A 20,482-nucleotide genomic window follows, 5' to 3' on the forward strand; every position below is an offset into this window, starting at 1 on the left:
TGTCGATATCGAAAATGCGAGGGTGAACTCGATGCCAATGAACCTTTCATCATATATAGAAAATGCACTTCACTCGTAACGCGCAGCTGCACTTCTTTAAAGTAACCAGAACCAATCGTTAAAATTAATTCAAATTGGAGTTACGTATTTTATATTCTGTTCCATACTTCATCACGGATAACAGGTTAATGTTTCAGTGAAATATTTTTCAAGAAATATAATTATATTACGTGTTAAAATTTGGTCGGGAAATATAATGACTTATTTCATAAGATACGTTTTGTCGATTCTAGGATAACCTTGAGTGGTAACGAAATAATAACGAGCCTCGATCTATCGGACGGATTTCCGATTAAAAAATGTTTATATTTCAACACGGTACATTGCAATATAAGTTGCGCAATTTTGCAACAGCAGGTTGGCACGTATATGCAACGCATCAGAGTTTTGCTGTCTGTTAAAATTCAGTACTAATTAGGAGCAGTTCTCGTTCAGACATTCAGACTAGAGCAGGGCTAAAGCGTGTTTGAAAAATTAGTTGAAAATTCGAAAGATTTAAATTATTAAATGAAAAACGCGAGTCAATTAAATAAATACAACACTTAAAAGAAAATAATATGTACTTTTGAATTGTGCTCTCGTGCTTCATAATACTGAAAGCTTGTGAAAGTTTTCAACGAATAAATTTTCTAATGCCTTCTGCTAACTAGTCGAATAATAATCATAACATGAACTAATAAGTGATTCGATAAAATGACAAAAATAATTTTAATCGTCGGAATACTTTTGGCTACGAGCTATTTTGGAGACACTGATAACCTGCTTGATAGCGGAACCAAGATCGGTAAAAATGTCTGGTAAGTATCAATTAATTGAAACTAATAAATAATTTTTGTAATTAATCCCAATTTCTCGTATATCCATTATAATACGAAATTGTCTTTTTATTAAGTGATAAGTTTCTGTAATAAATTGAACACCCAAAAATACCTTAAATAACTCAAAAGTGAATGTGCCATAATCGTCCACGTCAGCAACATCGCTGTAACACAGGATATCACCTTCCTCAAACAAAGTATCGAATTCCTTGCAAAAATATACATTTTTTTTTTTGTTAAGTGTGCAAAATGAATTGGCGAAACAATAATACTCGTCATTAGGGTAACGAAACAATTAAATATTGCTGGATAGAACGATTGCCAATTCTAATACAAAGGATTTTTGAGAAACGTTTCATAATCTATTAAATACCATTGCAAAATTATTTATACATTATACAATAGTTTATTATTGCACAATGCACTGTAATATTTGATCAATATTATGCAATGACTAATAGTAACATTACCAACCTATATCAATTTTTACACATTATATTTTTCTAACACTTGATCATACAGGTTTCCAGCGACTCCTGCAGACTCAGCAGTTTCAAAAGATACAGTTGATACCAACAGCAGAGACAAAAGATCAATGGCTGTAGTATTGCCAATGGAAAGCATTCGCGCCGATGGAAATAATAACGAAGACGTCATAGATGATGAAGATGATGATGATGATAAAGAAATAAATCGTAGAAATTACAAAACAAAACGATGTCGCGGACTCCCGTCTTATCGTAAAATAAAATTATATAAAGAACCGGAAGAGGATGTTGTGTCGTATGCTATAAAAAATGCAAGAAGTCTAGATCCTAGTAAAAATATAATTTTGCAAATGGGAGAAGATAACCAAGTGACCTCGGAAGAGTCCGATGAAGAGGAGCAACCATATCTGCGAATAGCAGCTGTGAAAAATCCAAAAGCAATACTAAAAAATATTTTGAGATCAAAATCCATGCAGAGATACGAAGAGAGTGAAATTAATAAAGACAATGCAGTACTGAAAAGAGTGAAGGCTCATCTCAGACCGGAAGATTGTAACGTTTTGGCTTTGATAGGTAAAAGAGCAGGAAATATAAGGCCAAATAAGCCAAGAAAATTTGTGTGTTATTATGAAGATAAGAATTGCGGAAATGACCCTGGACAAATGGTTCTTCAGGCTTATCCTGTGTGGAAAAAGGCAAGACCTGTTTTTCTTAATGAAAACAATTATGGTATCAACACGATACCGAATGTTCAACAAGATCATCAGTTTCAAAAATTCGTACAAGCACCCATAATCACACAGTACTCACAGCCTTCGGTATTGGCAAAATCTCAAAATCCGATGGTTAGTTCACAAATTATATCAGGTATATTGAAAACACAAAGTGGGACAATTCCCATGGATACTAGAAGTGACGTACAAAAGCAGCAATTTGAAAATATAAAAAGTCCACCGATTTTACAATTGCCCGAGCAACCATTCAATATTCAGTACGGAGTACCATCTGGTAAAATAAATTGGCAGCAATTGAATAAAATGGCGTCAGCTGACAGTGCCATACAGCGAAATGGGTTTGTCGGTCAACAAATAAAATCACATGCATCGGTGCAAACGCCATTTAGACAGAATTGCGTTGGTACTTCGTACAGTGGAAATAATGCAATTGATCAAAGTAATGAGAAAATGTTAAGTCAGCAGAATCCAATCGATCACAAGATTGAAGATGAATACGTGGGAACTGAACAGACGATTCCCATAGGTAACGAAAAGACTTGGTCAATAGGTCGGACTGAACTTGGTAAAAGTTTTCGAAACGTTGAAGATTGTATAAAACTTTATGGAAGGGAATTTTGTGTGGTGGATGCGACGAGTTTATCCCAGTGGAAAAACGCCGCCGTTCACCAAATTGGATTAGATTCAGAGGACGGCCACCTGTCGACAGATTATTCAGATAGAAATACTTTGAATTACGTCTCGACTCCGATATCTGCCAACTATGGCTATCATAACGACGAGCAAACGGTGGACTCAAATTATCAATATGATTCTAGAAATCCTGATACACAACTGAAATATACCTCAGAACAACCGTTTGTAGCTCAGACAGCTCGGAATAAACTTCTGACAGGATCTGATGAATCTTACGAAACTACTACTACTAATTTTGGATATTATACCGATCATAACGAGGAACAGACGGCAGGCTCGAATTATGAGTATGATTCGAGAAATCCTAAGACGCAATTGAAATATATCTCAGAACTACCGTTTATAGTTCAGACAGCTCGGAATAAACTTCTGACAGGATCTGATGAATCTTACGAAACTACTACTACTAATTTTGGATATTCTACCGATCATAACGAGGAACAGACGGCAGGCTCGAATTATCAGTATGATTCTAGAAATCCTGATACACCACTGGAATATACCTCAGAACAACCGTTTATAGCTCAGGCAGCTCGGAATAAACTTCTGACAGGATCTGATGAATCTTACGAAACTACTACTACTAATTTTGGATATTCTACCGATCATAACGAGGAACAGACGGCAGGCTCGAATTATCAGTATGATTCTAGAAATCCTGATACACCACTGGAATATACCTCAGAACAACCGTTTATAGCTCAGGCAGCTCGGAATAAACTTCTGACAGGATCTGATGAATCTTACGAAACTACTACTACTAATTTTGGATATTCTACCGATCATAACGAGGAACAGACGGCAGGCTCGAATTATCAGTATGATTCTAGAAATCCTGATACACCACTGGAATATACCTCAGAACAACCGTTTATAGCTCAGGCAGCTCGGAATAAACTTCTGACAGGATCTGATGAATCTTACGAAACTACTACTACTAATTTTGGATATTCTACCGATCATAACGAGGAACAGACGGCAGGCTCGAACTATCAGTATGATTCTAGAAATCCTGATACACCACTGGAATATACCTCAGAACAACCGTTTGTAGCCCAGAGAGCTCAGAATAAAATTATCAAAGAATCGGATGAATCTTACGGAACTGCTACTACCAATTTTGGATATTCTACCGATCATAACGAGGAACAGACGGCAGGCTCGAACTATCAGTATGATTCTAGAAATCCTGACACACAACTGAAATATACCTCAGAACAACCGTTTATAGCTCAGGCAGCTCGGAATAAACTTCTGACAGGATCCGATGAATCTTACGAAACTACTACTACTAATTTTGGATATTTTACCGATCATAACCAGGAACAGACGGCAGGCTCGAACTATCAGTATGATTCTAGAAATCCTGACACACAACTGAAATATACCTCAGAACAACCGTTTATAGCTCAGGCAGCTCGGAATAAACTTCTGACAGGATCCGATGAATCTTACGAAACTACTACTACTAATTTTGGAGTTTGTAGCTCAGACCATAACGAGGAACAGACGGCAGGCTCGAATTATCAGTATGATTCTAGAAATCCTGATACACAACTGAAATATACCTCAGAACAACCGTTTGTAGCTCAGACAGCTCGGAATAAAATTATCAAAGAATCGGATGAATCTTACGGAACTGTTACTACAGATTGTGGATATTCTACCGATCATAACGAGGAACAGACGGCAGGCTCGAATTATCAGTATGATTCTAGAAATCCTGATACACAACTGAAATATACCTCAGAACAACCGTTTGTAGCTCAGACAGCTCGGAATAAAATTCTCACAGGATCCGATGAATCTTACGGAACTGCTGCTACTAATTTTAGATATTCTACCGATCATAACCAAAAAGGAACGGCAGAATCAAACTATCAGTATGATTCTAGAAATCCTGATACACAACTAAAATATACCTCAGAACAACCGTTTGTAGCTCAGACAGCTCGGAATAAAATTCTCACAGGATCCGATGAATCTTACGGAACTGCTGCTACTAATTTTAGATATTCTACCGATCATAACCAAAAAGGAACGGCAGAATCAAACTATCAGTATGATTCTAGAAATTCTGATACACAACTAAAATATACCTCAGAACAACCATTCGTAGCCCAAACAGCTCAGAATAAAATTTTACCAGGATCCGATGAATCTTACGAAACTACTACTACTAATTTTGGATATTTTACCGATCATAACGAGGAACAGACGGCAGGCTCGAATTATCAGTATGATTCTAGAAATCCTGATACACAACTAAAATATACCTCAGAACAACCATTCGTAGCCCAAACAGCTCAGAATAAAATTTTACCAGGATCAGCCAAATCTTACGAAGCTGGTACTACAGATTTTGAATATTCACCTGAAAATAATTTCAAGCAAAGAATACAAGAAGATCATGTACAACAGAATGAAATTGGTAAAAATTCGAATATAGACACATCCGATTATTACGATAATACAGGTTCTCAAAATTCGCATATTTATCAATACGAAGACAATTCAGTTCATAATAATAATATGAAATACAATGAGCAATCTCTATCACATGATACTTACGGTACTTATGACACTTATAATTATACAACACAAAACTATCTTTTGAATGAAAAGCAAAAGCCTAATTTACATAGCGACTCAAGACATCATATTGTTGACAGTCCCTGTAGGGTGCCTGTTACACCCTATGAAAATGATGATCCGTTTTATACAACCGAAAATAATCTGCAACACTATAATGATTATTCATCCGACGATAAAAACGACTTGAAATATCCACTTATATCGGATGAAACAAGAGAATCTAGTTATGCTGATAATACAGAACCTTATACAGGTAACAGATACGATAGCGTGCAACCTGAATATTATGCTATGAACAAAATGCCAAAAACTATACAGCATGACCTACAAGCACCTGTAATTATCGGCACTGAAATTCCATCGCTAACACAAATTGAACCTACCTTATTAGAAGATTCAACGTATCCAGAAAATGCAATTAAAAGACCACTAGAAATTACCAATAATCATTACGAACAGGTTCAACTATCACGACCCTCATACGATCGCATTCCCTCGCATCACTATACAAATATTAATTATTTTAACGACCAATTAGATAATCATCAATTAGGGAAAGCCTATACTGCTCAAGACTTTGGCAATACCGAGTATATTAACAATGATTATAATTTCAATAACTATCCAAATTTCTATGATGGAAGAGTAAAAAATATTTGGGAAAATTCTGAAGGGATATTAAGTCCAGATACAAGAAATGAGCATATAGCTTCTAGTAATATGTTAAGAGAAATGTCCGAAGGAGTACAAGAGCACCAGCGTCCTGGACCAGAATGGGATTCTGAAAGATTTTCATCGGTAGATAATTCAAAAAAATCTACAGCTACCGATCATTCTCAAATAATAGAAGTAACAAATGGATATTCATTTGTTGATAACAATTTTGACAAAGCATATGGAATGCATACAAATGATCCAGCAAGTTCCACCGATCTTTTTATCAATGATGGAAATGATCGATTTAATCCCAAGTTCACTGATATAAATGATCCGCAAATTCAAAGACAACCACAGGATATTCTAGGTCACGTGCCATATACGGATTCCCTGGAAAAGTTTGTGGATTCTACCAGCAATGTTTTGCAGTCTGTAGAATTTCAAACTAATGGACCCGAAGGTATACGCTACTTCGGAGACTCTATGAAACACTTGGATGAAATAGAGAATTCCGCGACGGAAGTGACGTATGCAGAAAGTACAGAAACACCTTATGGAGAAGAAGATTCTAGCAGAGATCTAGGTGAAAAATATTCACCCTCTATATCAGTGGATTTAACTAGTCCACACTCTAGGAAATGTTTTATCACTGGGACAGGCGAGGAGGGAAGCTTTACGCCTCTTCAGGATCTTGTTGGACAAAGCCTGCATGAAGGATCTATGAAACAGAGTGCAGAAACATATACTGTAGGAAGCAAAGATTTGGATTTAAGGAACGCGGGAAAAATTAAATCCACGATTCATGCAGCGGCGGTAAATTCAAATCCGTCAATTGATCTTCCCACGGATCAAGAATCAACTTTAATACGTGACAGTGTCGGAGAATATTTTGAAGAGGGAACCAGAGACAAAAATACAGATTCCCATGATACTTTGATATCCGTCACTCAGAATTCAGATATGGTCAATTTGACTCCCACTGAAAATATTCAATCTGTAATCTATGGACCTGGAGAAAAATTGATTACGTCAAACAATTTGCCTAAAGATATAGATATGACTTCAGCATCTGACACTATTGGAAAACCTCTTAATCAAAAAATTTTTAAAGAATATACGGATTCTTATGATACTTCAGAACCAGTCATACCGAATACAGAAACAGCAGATATTACTATAATTGGAAAGTCTTCTGAGGATAACAAAGATATTGTAGAATCTAATAATAGACTTATCGAATCAGCAATGGTAGGAAATTCAAAATGCAGTGTGATAAATAGCGAAAAAATGTTTACGACACAAGAGCAAGAATATTCACCCCATGATGATAATTATCTGAAAGCAACAATAAAGAGCGTGATTAATAATTTTGCGACAAATAAAGACAACGATATGGTCGGAAGTAGCAAGAATTCAAAATCAACGGAAAGTAGTAATTCCGAAGATCTGCTACCAGAGATTATAAGTACTCCAATGTTAAAAACTTTGTTTGCTTTGCCCGAGGTAGAAAACACGTTAACAGACATTGTAAAAGAAACCTTATCGAAAAGTCCGTATGAAACGAAGTACAGATCAATCCTAGGATCAGAAAGCGACGCCATCAAATCAATCTTACGAGATGTTATTGCGGAAATAGAAAATTCACTTCCGACTGATTACCCGATCACTGTGGAAGAACATGAGTTTAAAGGAGGACATTGGGTAACGGAACAAATCACATTGATGCCAACAGTACCCGCAGAACAAAGAGTTCAAATTCCCTTTAGTGAAACTGTCAATAAAATTATTCTACAAACTCTCAAGAATATTGTCACATCACCAATACTTGGTTCAAAGGCAGCAAGTCATCCAGTTGTGCAAAACGTCATTATGGAAACTGTAAAGAATGCACTTAGGAAGGCAAACGTAAACACGGCGTCCATTGACGATTCTGCACTTCGAGAAGTACTGGATAATCTTATAAGGGAAATGAAAGCAGACGGGTCATCAGCAACAGGAAGTTTAAGAGATTCATTTGATTCTTCTGCATCTATTTTGGGACAGTCAATAGATGAAAATACAAAGATTCCAATGACGGAGAATAATTGTGAATTAGAAAAATGGACCACTACAGACAACATTCAAACTCAAATCGAGAACCCTGAGAATTTGAATTCAAAGGAAATTTTTGAAAATAATGATAAAGCAGTGTTACTCACAAGTACTGATAATTATGATGAGAAATCTTCAATTTTGGGACAAACTGTTGATATGTCTGATTACGATATACCTAAAGAGTCATTGTTAAATGATAAGAAAGTATTCAACCATGTTCTCAGCACGAATCCAGGTATTAATGATGCATTCTCTTCTTCAGCAGATTCCATTATTATCAATGATGAGAAAGCATCTCAAACCGCTACAGAAGCTGAAGATTATAAGATGCTAAGAGAATTCAATAAGGAAGAGTATCATCGCGTTTCATCTAAATCTAATGATGAAAGTCTATTGAAATCAGTACAATCTCAAATTGTTGATAATACTCAAGTTGATGAGTCTGTTGAAGAAAATGTTCAAGCAGCACATTTCACGCCGAATGATAATGATTATCCTTTGAAATCATCACCAGGTTCGAATTTTGACAAAATTCAGAACAATAAATCAATACAAGAAAATTTTCAAGCAGCACATTCTAACCCAATTTTATCATCATCTGTGATAAGCAAGTGTAGTAACGTATCACCAGATAGAATGATCTCACATACACCTCCTGCAGATATATCAACAAATAGTGAAGAAATCATCGACGACACATTGACAGTCACTGAATATCCAAATGTAGCATTTAATAATGAATATAATCAACATATTTTGGGAATGACGGAAAAATTACCAAGTGATGAAGATTTTTCTTTGAAATCATCACAAGGTTCAAATTTTGACAAAACTCAGATTGATAACTCAATGCAAAATGTTCAAGCAGCACATTCTAACCCAATTTTATCATCATCTTTGATAAGCAAGTGTAGTAACGTATCACCAAATAGAATGATCTCACATACACCTCCTGCAGATATATCAGCAAGTAGTGAAGAAATCATCGACGACACATTGACAGTCACTGAATATCCAAATGTAGCATTTAATAATGAATATAATCAACATATTTTGGGAATGACAGAAAAACTACCACGTGATGAAGATATTTCTTCGAAATCATCACAAGGTTCGAATTTTGACAAAATTCAGATCGATAAATCAATACAAAAAAATGTTCAAGCAGCACATTCTAACCCAATTTTATCATCATCTGTGAGAAGCAAGTGTAGTAACGTATCACCAGATAGAATGATCTCACATACACCTCCTGCAGATATATCAACAAATAGTGAAGAAATCATCGACGACACATTGACAGTCACTGAATATCCAAATGTAGCATTTAATAATGAATATAATCAACATATTTTGGGAATGACAGAAAAACTACCACGTGATGAAGATATTTCTTCGAAATCATCACAAGGTTCGAATTTTGACAAAATTCAGATCGATAAATCAATACAAAAAAATGTTCAAGCAGCACATTCTAACCCAATTTTATCATCATCTGTGAGAAGCAAGTGTAGTAACGTATCACCAGATAGAATGATCTCACATACACCTCCTGCAGATATATCAGCAAGTAGTGAAGAAATCATCGATGACACATTGACAGTCACTGAATATCCAAATTTAACATTTGACAATGGAAATACTGAACATGTTTTGGGAATGACAGAAAAAATTCCTGCTAAAAACTACGATGACGTAGCGTCAATACCCAGTACAGACTTATCAAATAACTCACCAGCAGTGGCTACAAAAACCATAGGAAAAGTATCATCTAATTCAGAAGTTGCAGATATTAATAATTTATTAGAGAAGACACCTATAAAATATTACTCGCCTAATGACAGAATTTTGGAGTACAAAAAGAATCATTTGCAATACTGGAATACTGAATCAAAGACCAACATGCCATTGGGTAACGATATAGTTAAGGAATCTGTGACAGGATCTGATCAAGGTTGTAGGTATTCGACGGTAAGAAAAAACAGCAACGATTATTATGACAATACTGATAAAATAAAAAAAATTAATTCGTTGCAATACAACAATAACGAAATTCAGAAAAATGAATACATGGTCGGAAATAATAGAGAAATTGTTACACCAGATAAAGATAAAAAAGTTAATCAAGAAATGATAAAATCAAAAACAAGTTCAGCTATCTTAGAATCTACAATGAATATCATGCCAAATTCAAAAATCAATGATTACGATGATACTGAAAGTCAGATCGAAAATAATGTGGAGCAATTTACTTCCGATGGAATTGTTGGTCAAACAGAACCTCAAAATGCAATTGAAGGATTAAAAAAGAAATATATGGATATTAATTCGGATGAAAGTGGAACTGAAGATATCAGTAATGAAAAATATATTTCAAGTGTATCTAACAAAAATATACAGAGCGATTCAAGTTTTGAAAACACGCAAGAGAAAAGTATGTTTGATGAAACTGCTGTAAATACGTCGCTGGATGAAGAAACGTCTGGTGATATAGAAGACGACTCAAAATTGACTGCCACGCAGGAAGAGAACACATTTTTTGAAACTACTGTAAATCCATCATCGGACGAGGAAACATTCATTCAGCCGGAACAGTATGATGAATCGAAAATGGCCCCAGATATTAGTGAAGAAGAAGGATCAAGAAGCAAAGAGCATGTAGAATTGGCAGAACCAAGAGAGAATAAGAAATTTTTGGAAAAATTAAATAACAATGAAGAAGTAAGCGATGTTAGCATGTCAAAAATGACAAAAGATATTAGCGACGAAGAGATTTCAAAAAGCGAAGAATATGCAAACTTGGAGTCGGAACAGGGTGAAGAATCTTTGGAAACGTTAATTGACAGTAAAGAATTAAACGATCTTGATGACGTATCTTACGACAGTGCAGAAACCGCAGAAAATGTAGGTACGTCAAATTCGCCAACTTTTAACAATGACGATTACGATCTAGCTAAATCGCAAGAATACTCTTCTGAACTAGAAAACGCGCAAGGAGAAGCATACGAAAAGAATTTCAAGCACAATTTGGAGCATTCTGCTTCACAATATTTAGGAGCCTCAAAGAGCAATACGGGAAGCATGAAAAATATTCAAATGGGAAAAAGTACACGAATGGGAATTCCCGTTCTAGAATCGTCAAATCAAAATAAAATGCTTAAACAAACGAGAAAAAAAGAAAAAATGATACCAACGAAATCTCACGAGATTATAAGAAAAACTATTGAAAAAACAATAACTAAAACTACGAAATATTATGGTGCTGAAGATAGTATCGAAGACACGACAGTCAATAGTCCAAATAATGAAATGGTGTCCGCAACTAAATCATCGTGTTTCTCAGATTCTGATCACGATCTTACGTACTTTGGTAAACTTTTGCCAAAATGTGGAAAGAATCAAGGTAACGACATTTCTGAATTGACCAATTCCGATTTATATTACATCGGTGATGGAGTGCGTCTACCTTTAACTATAAAAAAACTTGATGACGGCTCGTACGGTTTATCGATCTCAGAAAAGGTCTGCGAACATTTTATGAACACGAGGTGTCCCTGCTGCGTACCGCGCGATGGAACTATTGTTAGTGAAAAAAGAAATTCTCACGAGGGTAGAAACTTGAAGAGAGATTTATGGAAGCTTAGCAAGAAATCCTGTGTGGAAGGTGAACGAGATTCCAATGAAAAAGTTCAGGATGAAGTTGGAAAATCAAAAACACGACATACCAGATCGACGCCAGCGGTCATTTCAGAAATTCAAAATAACGATGAAATTATCATTCCAGAGAGTCATTCAACTCTATTAAGATCAATGCCAGTACAAGAATTTGCCAAAAAATATAATCTAATTTTAGATTTGGCAAAGCATTCCGTTACGGAAAATGTTCAAAAAACTGTTACAGAGGCAGATAATAATAAATCGATTTTGGACAACGATGAAGGGATTGAGCATGAAGAGAAGGAAGATTTAACGGAAATTGAAGAAAATTTTTCAAACATTTTGAATAAAACGAACGGAAATAAAATTTTCGATGGAAATCAGACTAGTAATTTGGTGAAAAGTTTAATTGCAATTAATGATGCTCCTGAAAATAAAAGGGCTGGTATAGTTGTCAATGCTTTAAAGAATCTTATCGAAATGGGACCTACAGAAATATATGCAGTTGTTGACGGTCAAGAGAAAAAAGTGGAAATTATGAATATGGAACATGTGGAAGAGGATTCGGATGCAGCTCAAGACGAGGAGATAGCGAAGTATGGATATCAGAAGGATAATCCGATACTTGGTCGAATAAAATTCATCAAAAGAAAACAGAAGGAACAGAGCCAACACATGTACCAACAAATAGACGATAATGACATAGCGGATAAAATGGAAATTTTAAAAGTAATTCTGTATTGGTTAAAAGATGTTATTCTACGAACTCCTACGCAGAATAAAAGTTAATTAATCATTTAGCAGAGACAATATTTTTCATACAGTTGTAAATACACTGATACCATAGGCTTTTTTTATTTATATTAATAATTATAAACGTATTTATGGAAAATGATGTGACTTTGTAAAACTCTTAATAAGTTGAATGCCAGCATTTTTATCGGATCACAGTTAAGAGCAATAACTGCATTCATTGCAAATTGTATGGAATATGTATTATATTTAAAAGATTTTAATAAATATATAGATATATATTGTAATGCATTTTCTCAACTCCACACCGATAACGAAAATCCAAGACCCAACCTACTTCACTTTCAGATGTTCCACCCTTCGTCCATGCATCCGCATACCAGGCGGGCGCCAGCCAATTCTTTTTTCACCGGGAACTAACGAGTCGATATGATCTGGGAGTTAAGATGGAACAGTCTCAACTGCGCCAAAACGAGAGCTCTGACGGAACCTATTAGAAAAGACGATAGCTTAACAGATACTGTCGATTTTTGGGGACGCGTAAAATCGAAAATCGCAACCGTAGTTACTGATGTTTGGGGTCACGTAAAATCAGCAAACGCATGTGAATCCACGAACGATATTTGAAGAAGAATTAATTTTTGTATGTATTATTTTATCAATAAAATGTTAATTAAGATAATGACAGGTGACATAACTCTAGCAACGAACATGGCTCTGTCAGATGTGAAAATATGTTTGTTCATTATTAATCAGATATCTAATTTTCTACTAATTTTTAGTATCTTTCCGAAGTTTTTTTTCATTTTAAATGATTCCAATAAGATGTCTTCCAATATCAACGCTTTCAATAGATATGACGTAATGGAGAAACTAGGTGAAGTTGAGTTGGGCAGGGTCGAGAATAACCAAGTGCGCCTTTGACGTATCTGTCAGAACTAAACCTTTGAAAATGGGTCTCTTCGGTAAATCCCAGGAGAAGAACCCAAAGGAGATGGTTAGAGACATTGTTAAATAATTTATTAAAATGCTACAGTGTCATTTACTAATTCAGTGTTGATATTGTAGGTTCAGGAATGGACCCACAAATTACGAAAGGAAGGTTATCAGCTAGACAGACAGGTTAGAGGTGAGTCAGAGTACTGTATTCGTTTCTAAATAAAATCCATTTCTCACAATACTGATTTAAAATATGGGTTTACACATAAACTAAATATTCTTGATAATATACTGTTCCTTAACAAAATATATAATTGAAAGAGGATTGAAAACTGTTGCATTACTTTTCAGCAATTCAGCGGGAGGAGCAAAAGGTAAAACAATCTTTAAAAGAGGCAGCTAAGAAGGGAGACAAGGATGTCTGCAAGATCCTTGCAAAAGAAATAATTCGTGCACGCAAAGCATGTAATAAAATACATACATCTAAAGCACACTTAAACTCTGTCTCCTTGCAAATGAAAAATCAATTAGCTACTATACGAGTTGCTGGTTCTGTTGCAAAATCTACCGAAGTAATGCAAGCAATGCAGTCCCTAGTAAGAATTCCAGAAGTCGCTGCAACAATGAGAGAAATGTCAAAAGAAATGATGAAAGCTGGAATTATTGAAGAAATGCTTGATGAGACTATGGATTCAATCGAGGACTCTGAAGAAATGGAGGATGAAGCTGATGAAGAGGTTGACAAGGTACAAACGTTTTGTAATATTATTAATAACAATAAGAATAATTCTGATTATGATCCATGTTTATCTAAACGTACGCTTTTATATCTTTGTATAGATTCTTTGGGAAGTAACGGCAGGACAATTAGGTACTGCCCCTGCAGTTGTTACCGACACTCCAGGGTCAGTTGCAGCATCAACTTCGAAAAACGAAGAAGAGGTAGAACCAGTTGAAGATGATAAAGAACTTGAAGAAATGAAAAATAGGTTACAGAGTCTCCGCAGTTAAATTGAAAAATATTTAGATAATTTATCTGTACCTACCTTATATTTGTAAGCATCTTACACTCCCTAACAGAGTAGGATAGACAATGCAAGCAACGTGAAAATTAAGTGATCGTCAATCCAAATAATGTTCATAAGAACATGAACTATACAAAAATATTGTGTCCTACTTTCAAATTTCTATTAACTACAAGTTTGGGACCATTTTGCGCAGATGTTTGGGTGAAATTGTACTTAAAGCTTGTAGTATATTGTAGAAAATACCCCTCAGGGCACATGTATAAATTGTCGTTTGATTACAAGTTTCAGTGAGAAAAACTGTACATTGTCGTGTTAGTATATCAATCGAAATAATTTTGCGAAAGCTGGCTTCGCGTTCCCAACATAAAAGAAACTTAATTAATGAAATTGCAGGTATTAAACACTTCTAATCTTAATTATAATTCAATACATTTTGAATAGCAAATAATATCTAGCCATTAGACTTACGGTGTTATAGCTTTTGTAACATTTTATAAATTAGAACGACCCGTTAACGTTACAACAGACTTTGTTTGACTTATGTAAATATCGTATGCACACTTGCTTTATACATTATAATAGAAATGAAAAAATATTTTTTAAATTGATTCATTTATCTCGAAAACACTTTTCTCTAAGAAATACCTTTAATTCCCTTGCCATCTTTCTTCTATTACTTCTTCTGGCAGAGATTTTTTCTATATCTGTAAATTTCATTCTCTTTCATTGCCATAAAATTACTTTTAAGAAATTTTTAAATACAATACCTTGGAACATGGCCCCCACATCAGATATAGTCTTCTTCTTACTAACCCACAATTTACCAAATGCGTAAAAAATTGAAGCATAAAATTTATTCGCAGCTTCAAAAACTCCGTTCTTATTTATCTCTCTAAAATATACATGATATGATCCCATAAGTATAACCAAAACCTCATTAATTTCAATGTAATATCTCACTTATTCAATTTCTCGTATCGCAAGACACTTAAGGTGATTCTCGTCATGTTCAGACCAACAGCAGCAAAAGGAAAAGTGTTGTATTTGTCTATGGAAGTTACGTACAAAAATTCCATCAAAACAGAACAGTTAAGGCACAAGTACAACATTTGTAGTATTCCCAGCATACCAACACCTCGTAAATCAGTTCCAGGTGAATTACTCTAAAATATCTTATAATACATATAATACCAAATAACAAATTATTTCTTTAACTATATCAAGATTACCTGAAACCCAATCTTCTCCCAGTCGAAATCAACATTCTCTTCCTGTACCAAAGAACGATACACAGTCCTCAACATCGAAAAATGTTTACAATCATTCGAATCGTAAGAACCTAAAAAAAAATGACGACACTATCATGACCTGTTCAATTTTCTATCAATTTATCTTCGTCAACCATCCAAAAGGAATTTTCTAATTTTTCTTATTCACAAAATGTTGCATCCGTATCATTCTAAAGCCTGTATAGAACATCCACTAGGAATTCTATGCAGATGTGCAGAATATGACGATATTACTAATAAATTTATCATTTACACAGTGGGAACTCAGCATCCTCTAGTAACATCATTGAACATCGGTATAAAAAATACAATTTTAACTTTAATACATAAAAATGAATTGCAAACACAAATAAAGTACAAATATTCCAGATCCAATTTCTTCAGAAAAGGTTATATGGCTGCCAACTAGAACAGAGCCAAATGTAAATCCCACCAAGCCTATTCTTTCTTATGAGAAATCTGAAAAAGAAAAAATTGATTCGACAAATGTTAAAAAAAGATGGATACCCGTAGCGACAGACGTCGTATCTCCAAAGTTAGATGCAATTCCATTGAATTAATATTTATATTATGTATATTGCGAAATCGATAATAATTTTTACAGCGAATTACGACCGAATATGAGTTATCTTCATAATACGGAAAGACACACTCAATCTGCTGATACTTCAACATTAACAGATATGTTGCCACATAAAGGAAGAGTGATAAGACGTAAAGATATAGACTGGGAAATAGGATCACATGAAACACCTGTAAAAATGTCTGATGAACCAGAAACAAATTGGCGGAAAATTAATGGTTGTTTCTGTTCTTGGGCCGATGCATTTACTATATCCATGTTTTGTCCTCCGTATTGAAAAGATTAATTCGTCTCTAAATTACATTTTGTCACTAAATTTTGTATACCAAATCTAGCCCAGGTTACTTTCTATATACTCACATTTCGCAATGAGAAACAATAACTCATAATCTTTCAAATGTTCTGATTGAAGCTCTGCAGTTTTGAAACATGGCAAACATGAAAAAGATTTTCTTCTATGTACAATCGTCGTAATTTTATCCTGCAAATAATACCCACTACCGAAAAACACTGTTATTCGTAACATGAATTATAAACTAAATTTTACAGACTTTATATTCCGCCAAATCTGACTCTTGAAAATATTTTATAGCTTCGTTGAATGTGATTGATTCAAACAGATTCAAAGTTGATAATTCATTTTCGAAATCATCCCATTCCAATGCTCCTTGGTCTTGTAATTTTCTAATAAACATGAAAAGTAATTTTAAATAAGTATATATTCTAATACCTCAAAGTTAAATGTACTTACTGCAAACGAACTTCCTGAAATGACTGACGATTTTTTTCAAAAACATGAACAGTTTCAGCGAAGGTGTTCATATAATTTTCTCCAAAATCCATGATTGCAAGCTTTTCGTAGTAAGCTCTGTGAGAAATGGCTGTTTTATAGACACCGTCAATGCATACTGACGCTTTAGAAGTGGGTCAAACAATCAATAAATTTTCCGCTACAACCATATGCGAGTAGGGACAAACATTGTTCAATCATACAGTCGATTTTAAGCGCATTATTTAGTTTTAAATTCCAGAAACAATTTGTACGATTTAATTGAAGGTATGTACATAATGATAATAAAGTAAAAAAATTAGTTTTTACTCAAACGATACTCGTCTTGTATTTTATATACTGTTCAAATGTACAATGAGTCAATGTCGTCGCACACTCTCATAACGAAACAATTAGCAATGATTAAAATCTAATTACAAGTATAAATATATATTTATATATATGTATATATACGTATGTACATATTGGAAGTATGTCCTATATGTATACTAACCCTCATCTAAACATATCACTACACCCGTTTTCGTCGACGCAGTTCAATGCTAAACTTGGTTTAACTGTTCTTTTAGCCAAGCAGATACTTGCATTTTGAAGATAAACAAAGTTTATGCATTGAACTACGTTGAAGAAAACGGGCTTAAGTATCATTAATATTTGACGTGATTGTTTAATATTATGTTGATAGAGAAATTAAAAGATATATGAAATTAGGGAAAAGATTTTTCTTAATAATACGTAAATTACATATTCATGTTTAATGCCAAATCGGCTCGACTATTAAAAAATTCTGATTTCTCAGTTTGAATAAATTGATAATGTCGGAATACCACAATTGTAGAAGACCACAGTGTTCATAATAAAAAATGATTCACCAGATTCAAGAGCAACTTCTGGAAAACATTTCATACTACACCTTTCTTCATCATCAAGCTCAAATATAACTCATCGTAAACTTCTGCAATTGTCATCAGTACAGTCCAACTTTTTCAATATACAAATTGAATGTGCGATCCTTGTTGTAAATAATATTTTGCATAAATAAAAATCTTTACAAGTGATCAATTACCATGTTAACAATAGACAGTTTCAATTGCGCCCTTGCCTTTGTTGGTAATCTGTGCATTTGAGGTGTCATTTTCCGCAAGAAGTATCTGACTTCACTTTGAATAGGAAGAATACTTCTTCGCGCAAGCGCTGTCATTCTTCTACAACGTCTGACTCTTCTTCTTTTCTTAGTACACTGATCTTCTGGCTCCAGAGATTCTTCATAGTAATGCTCGTCCTTGATACGAGTAGAGCTCTCTTCTTCAAGCATCTCGAGCGAATGCGGCAAGATCAATTCTTCTTGGACCTCCATGTCGTCGGAATTAAAAGTTTCTTGTGTAGGCTCTGGAGAAAACGAAAACAACTCAGACAGGCTTTCTTCTGTTTCCTCTATGTCTTTAGGTCTTGCTGTATTTTCTGGGACTTGTCCATTTTTAACATTGCTATTCTGTTTAACTGCCATTTCCCTTTCAGTAGTAAGGACCTGGGAACTATCAGATTTTTTTGTTTTACTTTGTGTTTTTGTTAATTTTTGTTGCTTCTGGGTCTGTTCTGGAAGATTTATCTTAATAAGCAGACCTGGTGGAATACTTGAAAGACTGTGCACTGGAATGGGTGCACCCAAGTTTGATATGTCTCCAGTAAAAGGTAGAATAACTTTCTTGCCATCGGTGGTAATGTTATTTGTTATATTTGAGGAGATATTATTAGCAATTGTGATAGGCTGGAATTGATTTGAAATTTGCAGTTTCCAGTTAGAAGCAGGAGGAAGTGGTAACTTCCTGATCACTCGATTTTCGATATTGTTTGGATCCGGTCTTGGTATATTGATCGAAGTAGGTCTTCTGGACTTTCCACGTTTTTTTGCCAATGGCGCTGGCTTGTTATCTATCTTTGGTTTCTTACTTGATACCATTGGTCTTGGGTACATTTGCTTCTTTACTGCTTTTGCTGATCCTGAACCGTCTAGATCTTCCAAGGTTTCTTGCTCAAGTTTCATCTCTTCCGCAGAATCTATATTGTTTGCGTCAGTGATATCCTTAATCGTGGGTACAGCATCACAGGGACCTACTTTATGAAAACTTTGACCAGTTTGAAAGTGCTTTGAACACAATACCAATTTTCTTATTTGATTTGGAGACATTTTCAGTAGATCTTCTCTCCCTAGAAACTGACACCATCGTAGACATCTTCCAATTTCATAGGCAGGAAATGGATGAAACTTGTATCTATCCACTTTATTTCTTGGATCAGACCTGGAACGTCCACATGCTGCACAAGCTTGGCTATCAAGAACAGCTGCTGGCAATGGATCAAGCTTCTTTCCTTTGTCTGTAGTATTGAATAATTTTGGTTCAGAAACCAGTTCCATTATAAATGGCTCTGACTCATCAATCTGATCAGGGTAACGAATGTTTGGCACAGCACAGTCTATTAATCTACTACGATAACCGCGCATAAATTGTGTTTGATCGAAGTGCTTTGAGCAGATGTAACAAAATAAAATTTCTTTCCTGGTTAGTCTGTAATATGAATCAACACCCACAAAATCCAGCCACTTCAGGCAACGAAACTCTTCTCCAGGAAAATGATGAAATGTGGCTCCATCATAATCTAGACCTGGTGGATCTCGTCGAAATCTACCACACAGTACGCAGGTAATGTTGTAGAGAGATTGTTTTGGATCATAAATCGATGGTACAGCTGTACAATTCAGCCGATCAAAATACTCATTAAGAAAATCTCTCTGTTCAAAATGTTTTGAACATACCATTCGCTGTAACAGCTGTTTTTTGGTAAGCTTATACAGATCTTCCCGACAGCAAAACTCCAACCATTTTCTGCATCGTGCCTCATCATTTACAGGGAAACCAAAGAACATATACTCCTCTTCCCTGTTGTTAGGATTCATGCGAGAACGGCCGCATACCACACACGGATGTGGCATTTTTGTGAGAATCTTATAGTTTTACACGCTTGTCAAATAAAATACATTGTTGCCCAACATTAAATCAAATATTAACCTCTTTTTGCTACAGTGTTTTTCACCACTTTTTCGAAGCTGGACTTTTCTTCAGTAAGCAGCAGTATATTTTCACATCAAATAATTTACTGTTAAATGTATGATTTCACTTTAAACCACATAAATATTGCATCTCCATAAGAAATAATATCACTCTTTGTAAACTTTTGTATACGAAACTGTTTATCCAATAATATATACTCCTCTTCCTTTATAACATCGAGATGCACTGCT

General features: G+C 34.9%; 5 protein-coding genes across 6 annotated transcripts; 3 read left to right on the top strand and 2 right to left on the bottom strand.

The window, feature by feature from the left end:
• The first annotated feature begins 575 nt into the window (after positions 1-575).
• Positions 576-12,839, top strand: LOC112494318. Its single transcript, XM_025084827.1, has 2 exons — positions 576-857; positions 1,401-12,839. The coding sequence occupies exons 1-2, from the start codon at positions 754-756 to the stop codon at positions 12,586-12,588; spliced, it is 11,292 nt and encodes a 3,763-aa protein (XP_024940595.1). The 5' UTR covers positions 576-753; the 3' UTR covers positions 12,589-12,839.
• A 167-nt stretch (positions 12,840-13,006) lies between these two features.
• Positions 13,007-14,879, top strand: LOC107267529 (charged multivesicular body protein 3). Of its 2 annotated transcripts, none has more exons than XM_015739367.2 (5): positions 13,007-13,195; positions 13,335-13,549; positions 13,621-13,681; positions 13,843-14,237; positions 14,332-14,879. In XM_015739367.2, the coding sequence occupies exons 2-5, from the start codon at positions 13,505-13,507 to the stop codon at positions 14,500-14,502; spliced, it is 672 nt and encodes a 223-aa protein (XP_015594853.1). In that variant the 5' UTR covers positions 13,007-13,195; positions 13,335-13,504; the 3' UTR covers positions 14,503-14,879. The 2 variants fall into 2 exon arrangements, with proteins under 2 accessions (XP_015594853.1, XP_024940626.1); XM_025084858.1 differs by having other exon boundaries at positions 13,407-13,549.
• Positions 14,880-14,931: 52 nt separating this feature from the next.
• Positions 14,932-16,178, bottom strand: LOC112494321 (ELMO domain-containing protein 3-like). The gene is made up of 5 exons (XM_025084859.1): positions 16,062-16,178; positions 15,749-15,858; positions 15,480-15,682; positions 15,287-15,411; positions 14,932-15,223 (listed from the first exon to the last, which is right to left on the bottom strand). Exons 1-5 carry the CDS (start codon positions 16,093-16,095, stop codon positions 15,129-15,131), a joined length of 567 nt encoding a protein of 188 aa, XP_024940627.1. The 5' UTR covers positions 16,096-16,178; the 3' UTR covers positions 14,932-15,128.
• On the top strand, positions 15,924-16,849 carry LOC107267504. The gene is made up of 3 exons (XM_025084860.1): positions 15,924-16,104; positions 16,178-16,343; positions 16,413-16,849. Exons 1-3 carry the CDS (start codon positions 15,960-15,962, stop codon positions 16,666-16,668), a joined length of 567 nt encoding a protein of 188 aa, XP_024940628.1. The 5' UTR covers positions 15,924-15,959; the 3' UTR covers positions 16,669-16,849.
• A 92-nt stretch (positions 16,850-16,941) lies between these two features.
• On the bottom strand, positions 16,942-20,479 carry LOC107267528. Its single transcript, XM_025084857.1, has 2 exons — positions 17,143-20,479; positions 16,942-17,075 (listed from the first exon to the last, which is right to left on the bottom strand). Exon 1 carries the CDS (start codon positions 20,171-20,173, stop codon positions 18,230-18,232), a length of 1,944 nt encoding a protein of 647 aa, XP_024940625.1. The 5' UTR covers positions 20,174-20,479; the 3' UTR covers positions 16,942-17,075; positions 17,143-18,229.
• Between the last annotated feature and the right edge of the window lie 3 nt (positions 20,480-20,482).

The sequence above is a fragment of the Cephus cinctus genome, unplaced genomic scaffold (genome assembly GCF_000341935.2).
Source record: "Cephus cinctus unplaced genomic scaffold, Ccin1 Ccin1_scaffold0407, whole genome shotgun sequence".
Taxonomy (NCBI): Eukaryota; Metazoa; Arthropoda; class Insecta; order Hymenoptera; family Cephidae; genus Cephus; species Cephus cinctus.

Excerpts from the sequence above, each read along its gene's own strand:
- LOC112494318 (XM_025084827.1), top strand. The coding sequence starts at position 754 with ATGACAAAAATAATTTTAATCGTCGGAATACTTTTGGCTACGAGCTAT. Across the intron at positions 858-1,400 it reads AAGATCGGTAAAAATGTCTG|GTTTCCAGCGACTCCTGCAG; the intron begins GTAAGTATCAAT and ends TTGATCATACAG.
- LOC107267529 (XM_015739367.2), top strand. The coding sequence starts at position 13,505 with ATGGGTCTCTTCGGTAAATCCCAGGAGAAGAACCCAAAGGAGATG. Across the intron at positions 13,682-13,842 it reads GCTAGACAGACAGGTTAGAG|CAATTCAGCGGGAGGAGCAA; the intron begins GTGAGTCAGAGT and ends ATTACTTTTCAG. Across the intron at positions 14,238-14,331 it reads CTGATGAAGAGGTTGACAAG|ATTCTTTGGGAAGTAACGGC; the intron begins GTACAAACGTTT and ends ATCTTTGTATAG.
- LOC107267504 (XM_025084860.1), top strand. The coding sequence starts at position 15,960 with ATGTTGCATCCGTATCATTCTAAAGCCTGTATAGAACATCCACTAGGA. Across the intron at positions 16,105-16,177 it reads AGTAACATCATTGAACATCG|ATCCAATTTCTTCAGAAAAG; the intron begins GTATAAAAAATA and ends CAAATATTCCAG. Across the intron at positions 16,344-16,412 it reads ACAGACGTCGTATCTCCAAA|CGAATTACGACCGAATATGA; the intron begins GTTAGATGCAAT and ends TAATTTTTACAG.
- LOC112494321 (XM_025084859.1), bottom strand. The coding sequence starts at position 16,095 with ATGATGTTACTAGAGGATGCTGAGTTCCCACTGT. Across the intron at positions 15,859-16,061 it reads GGATGCTGAGTTCCCACTGT|GTTCTTACGATTCGAATGAT; the intron begins GTAAATGATAAA and ends ATTTTTTTTTAG. Across the intron at positions 15,412-15,479 it reads CGATACGAGAAATTGAATAA|AGAGATAAATAAGAACGGAG; the intron begins GTGAGATATTAC and ends TGTATATTTTAG.
- LOC107267528 (XM_025084857.1), bottom strand. The coding sequence starts at position 20,173 with ATGCCACATCCGTGTGTGGTATGCGGCCGTTCTCGCATGAATCCTAAC.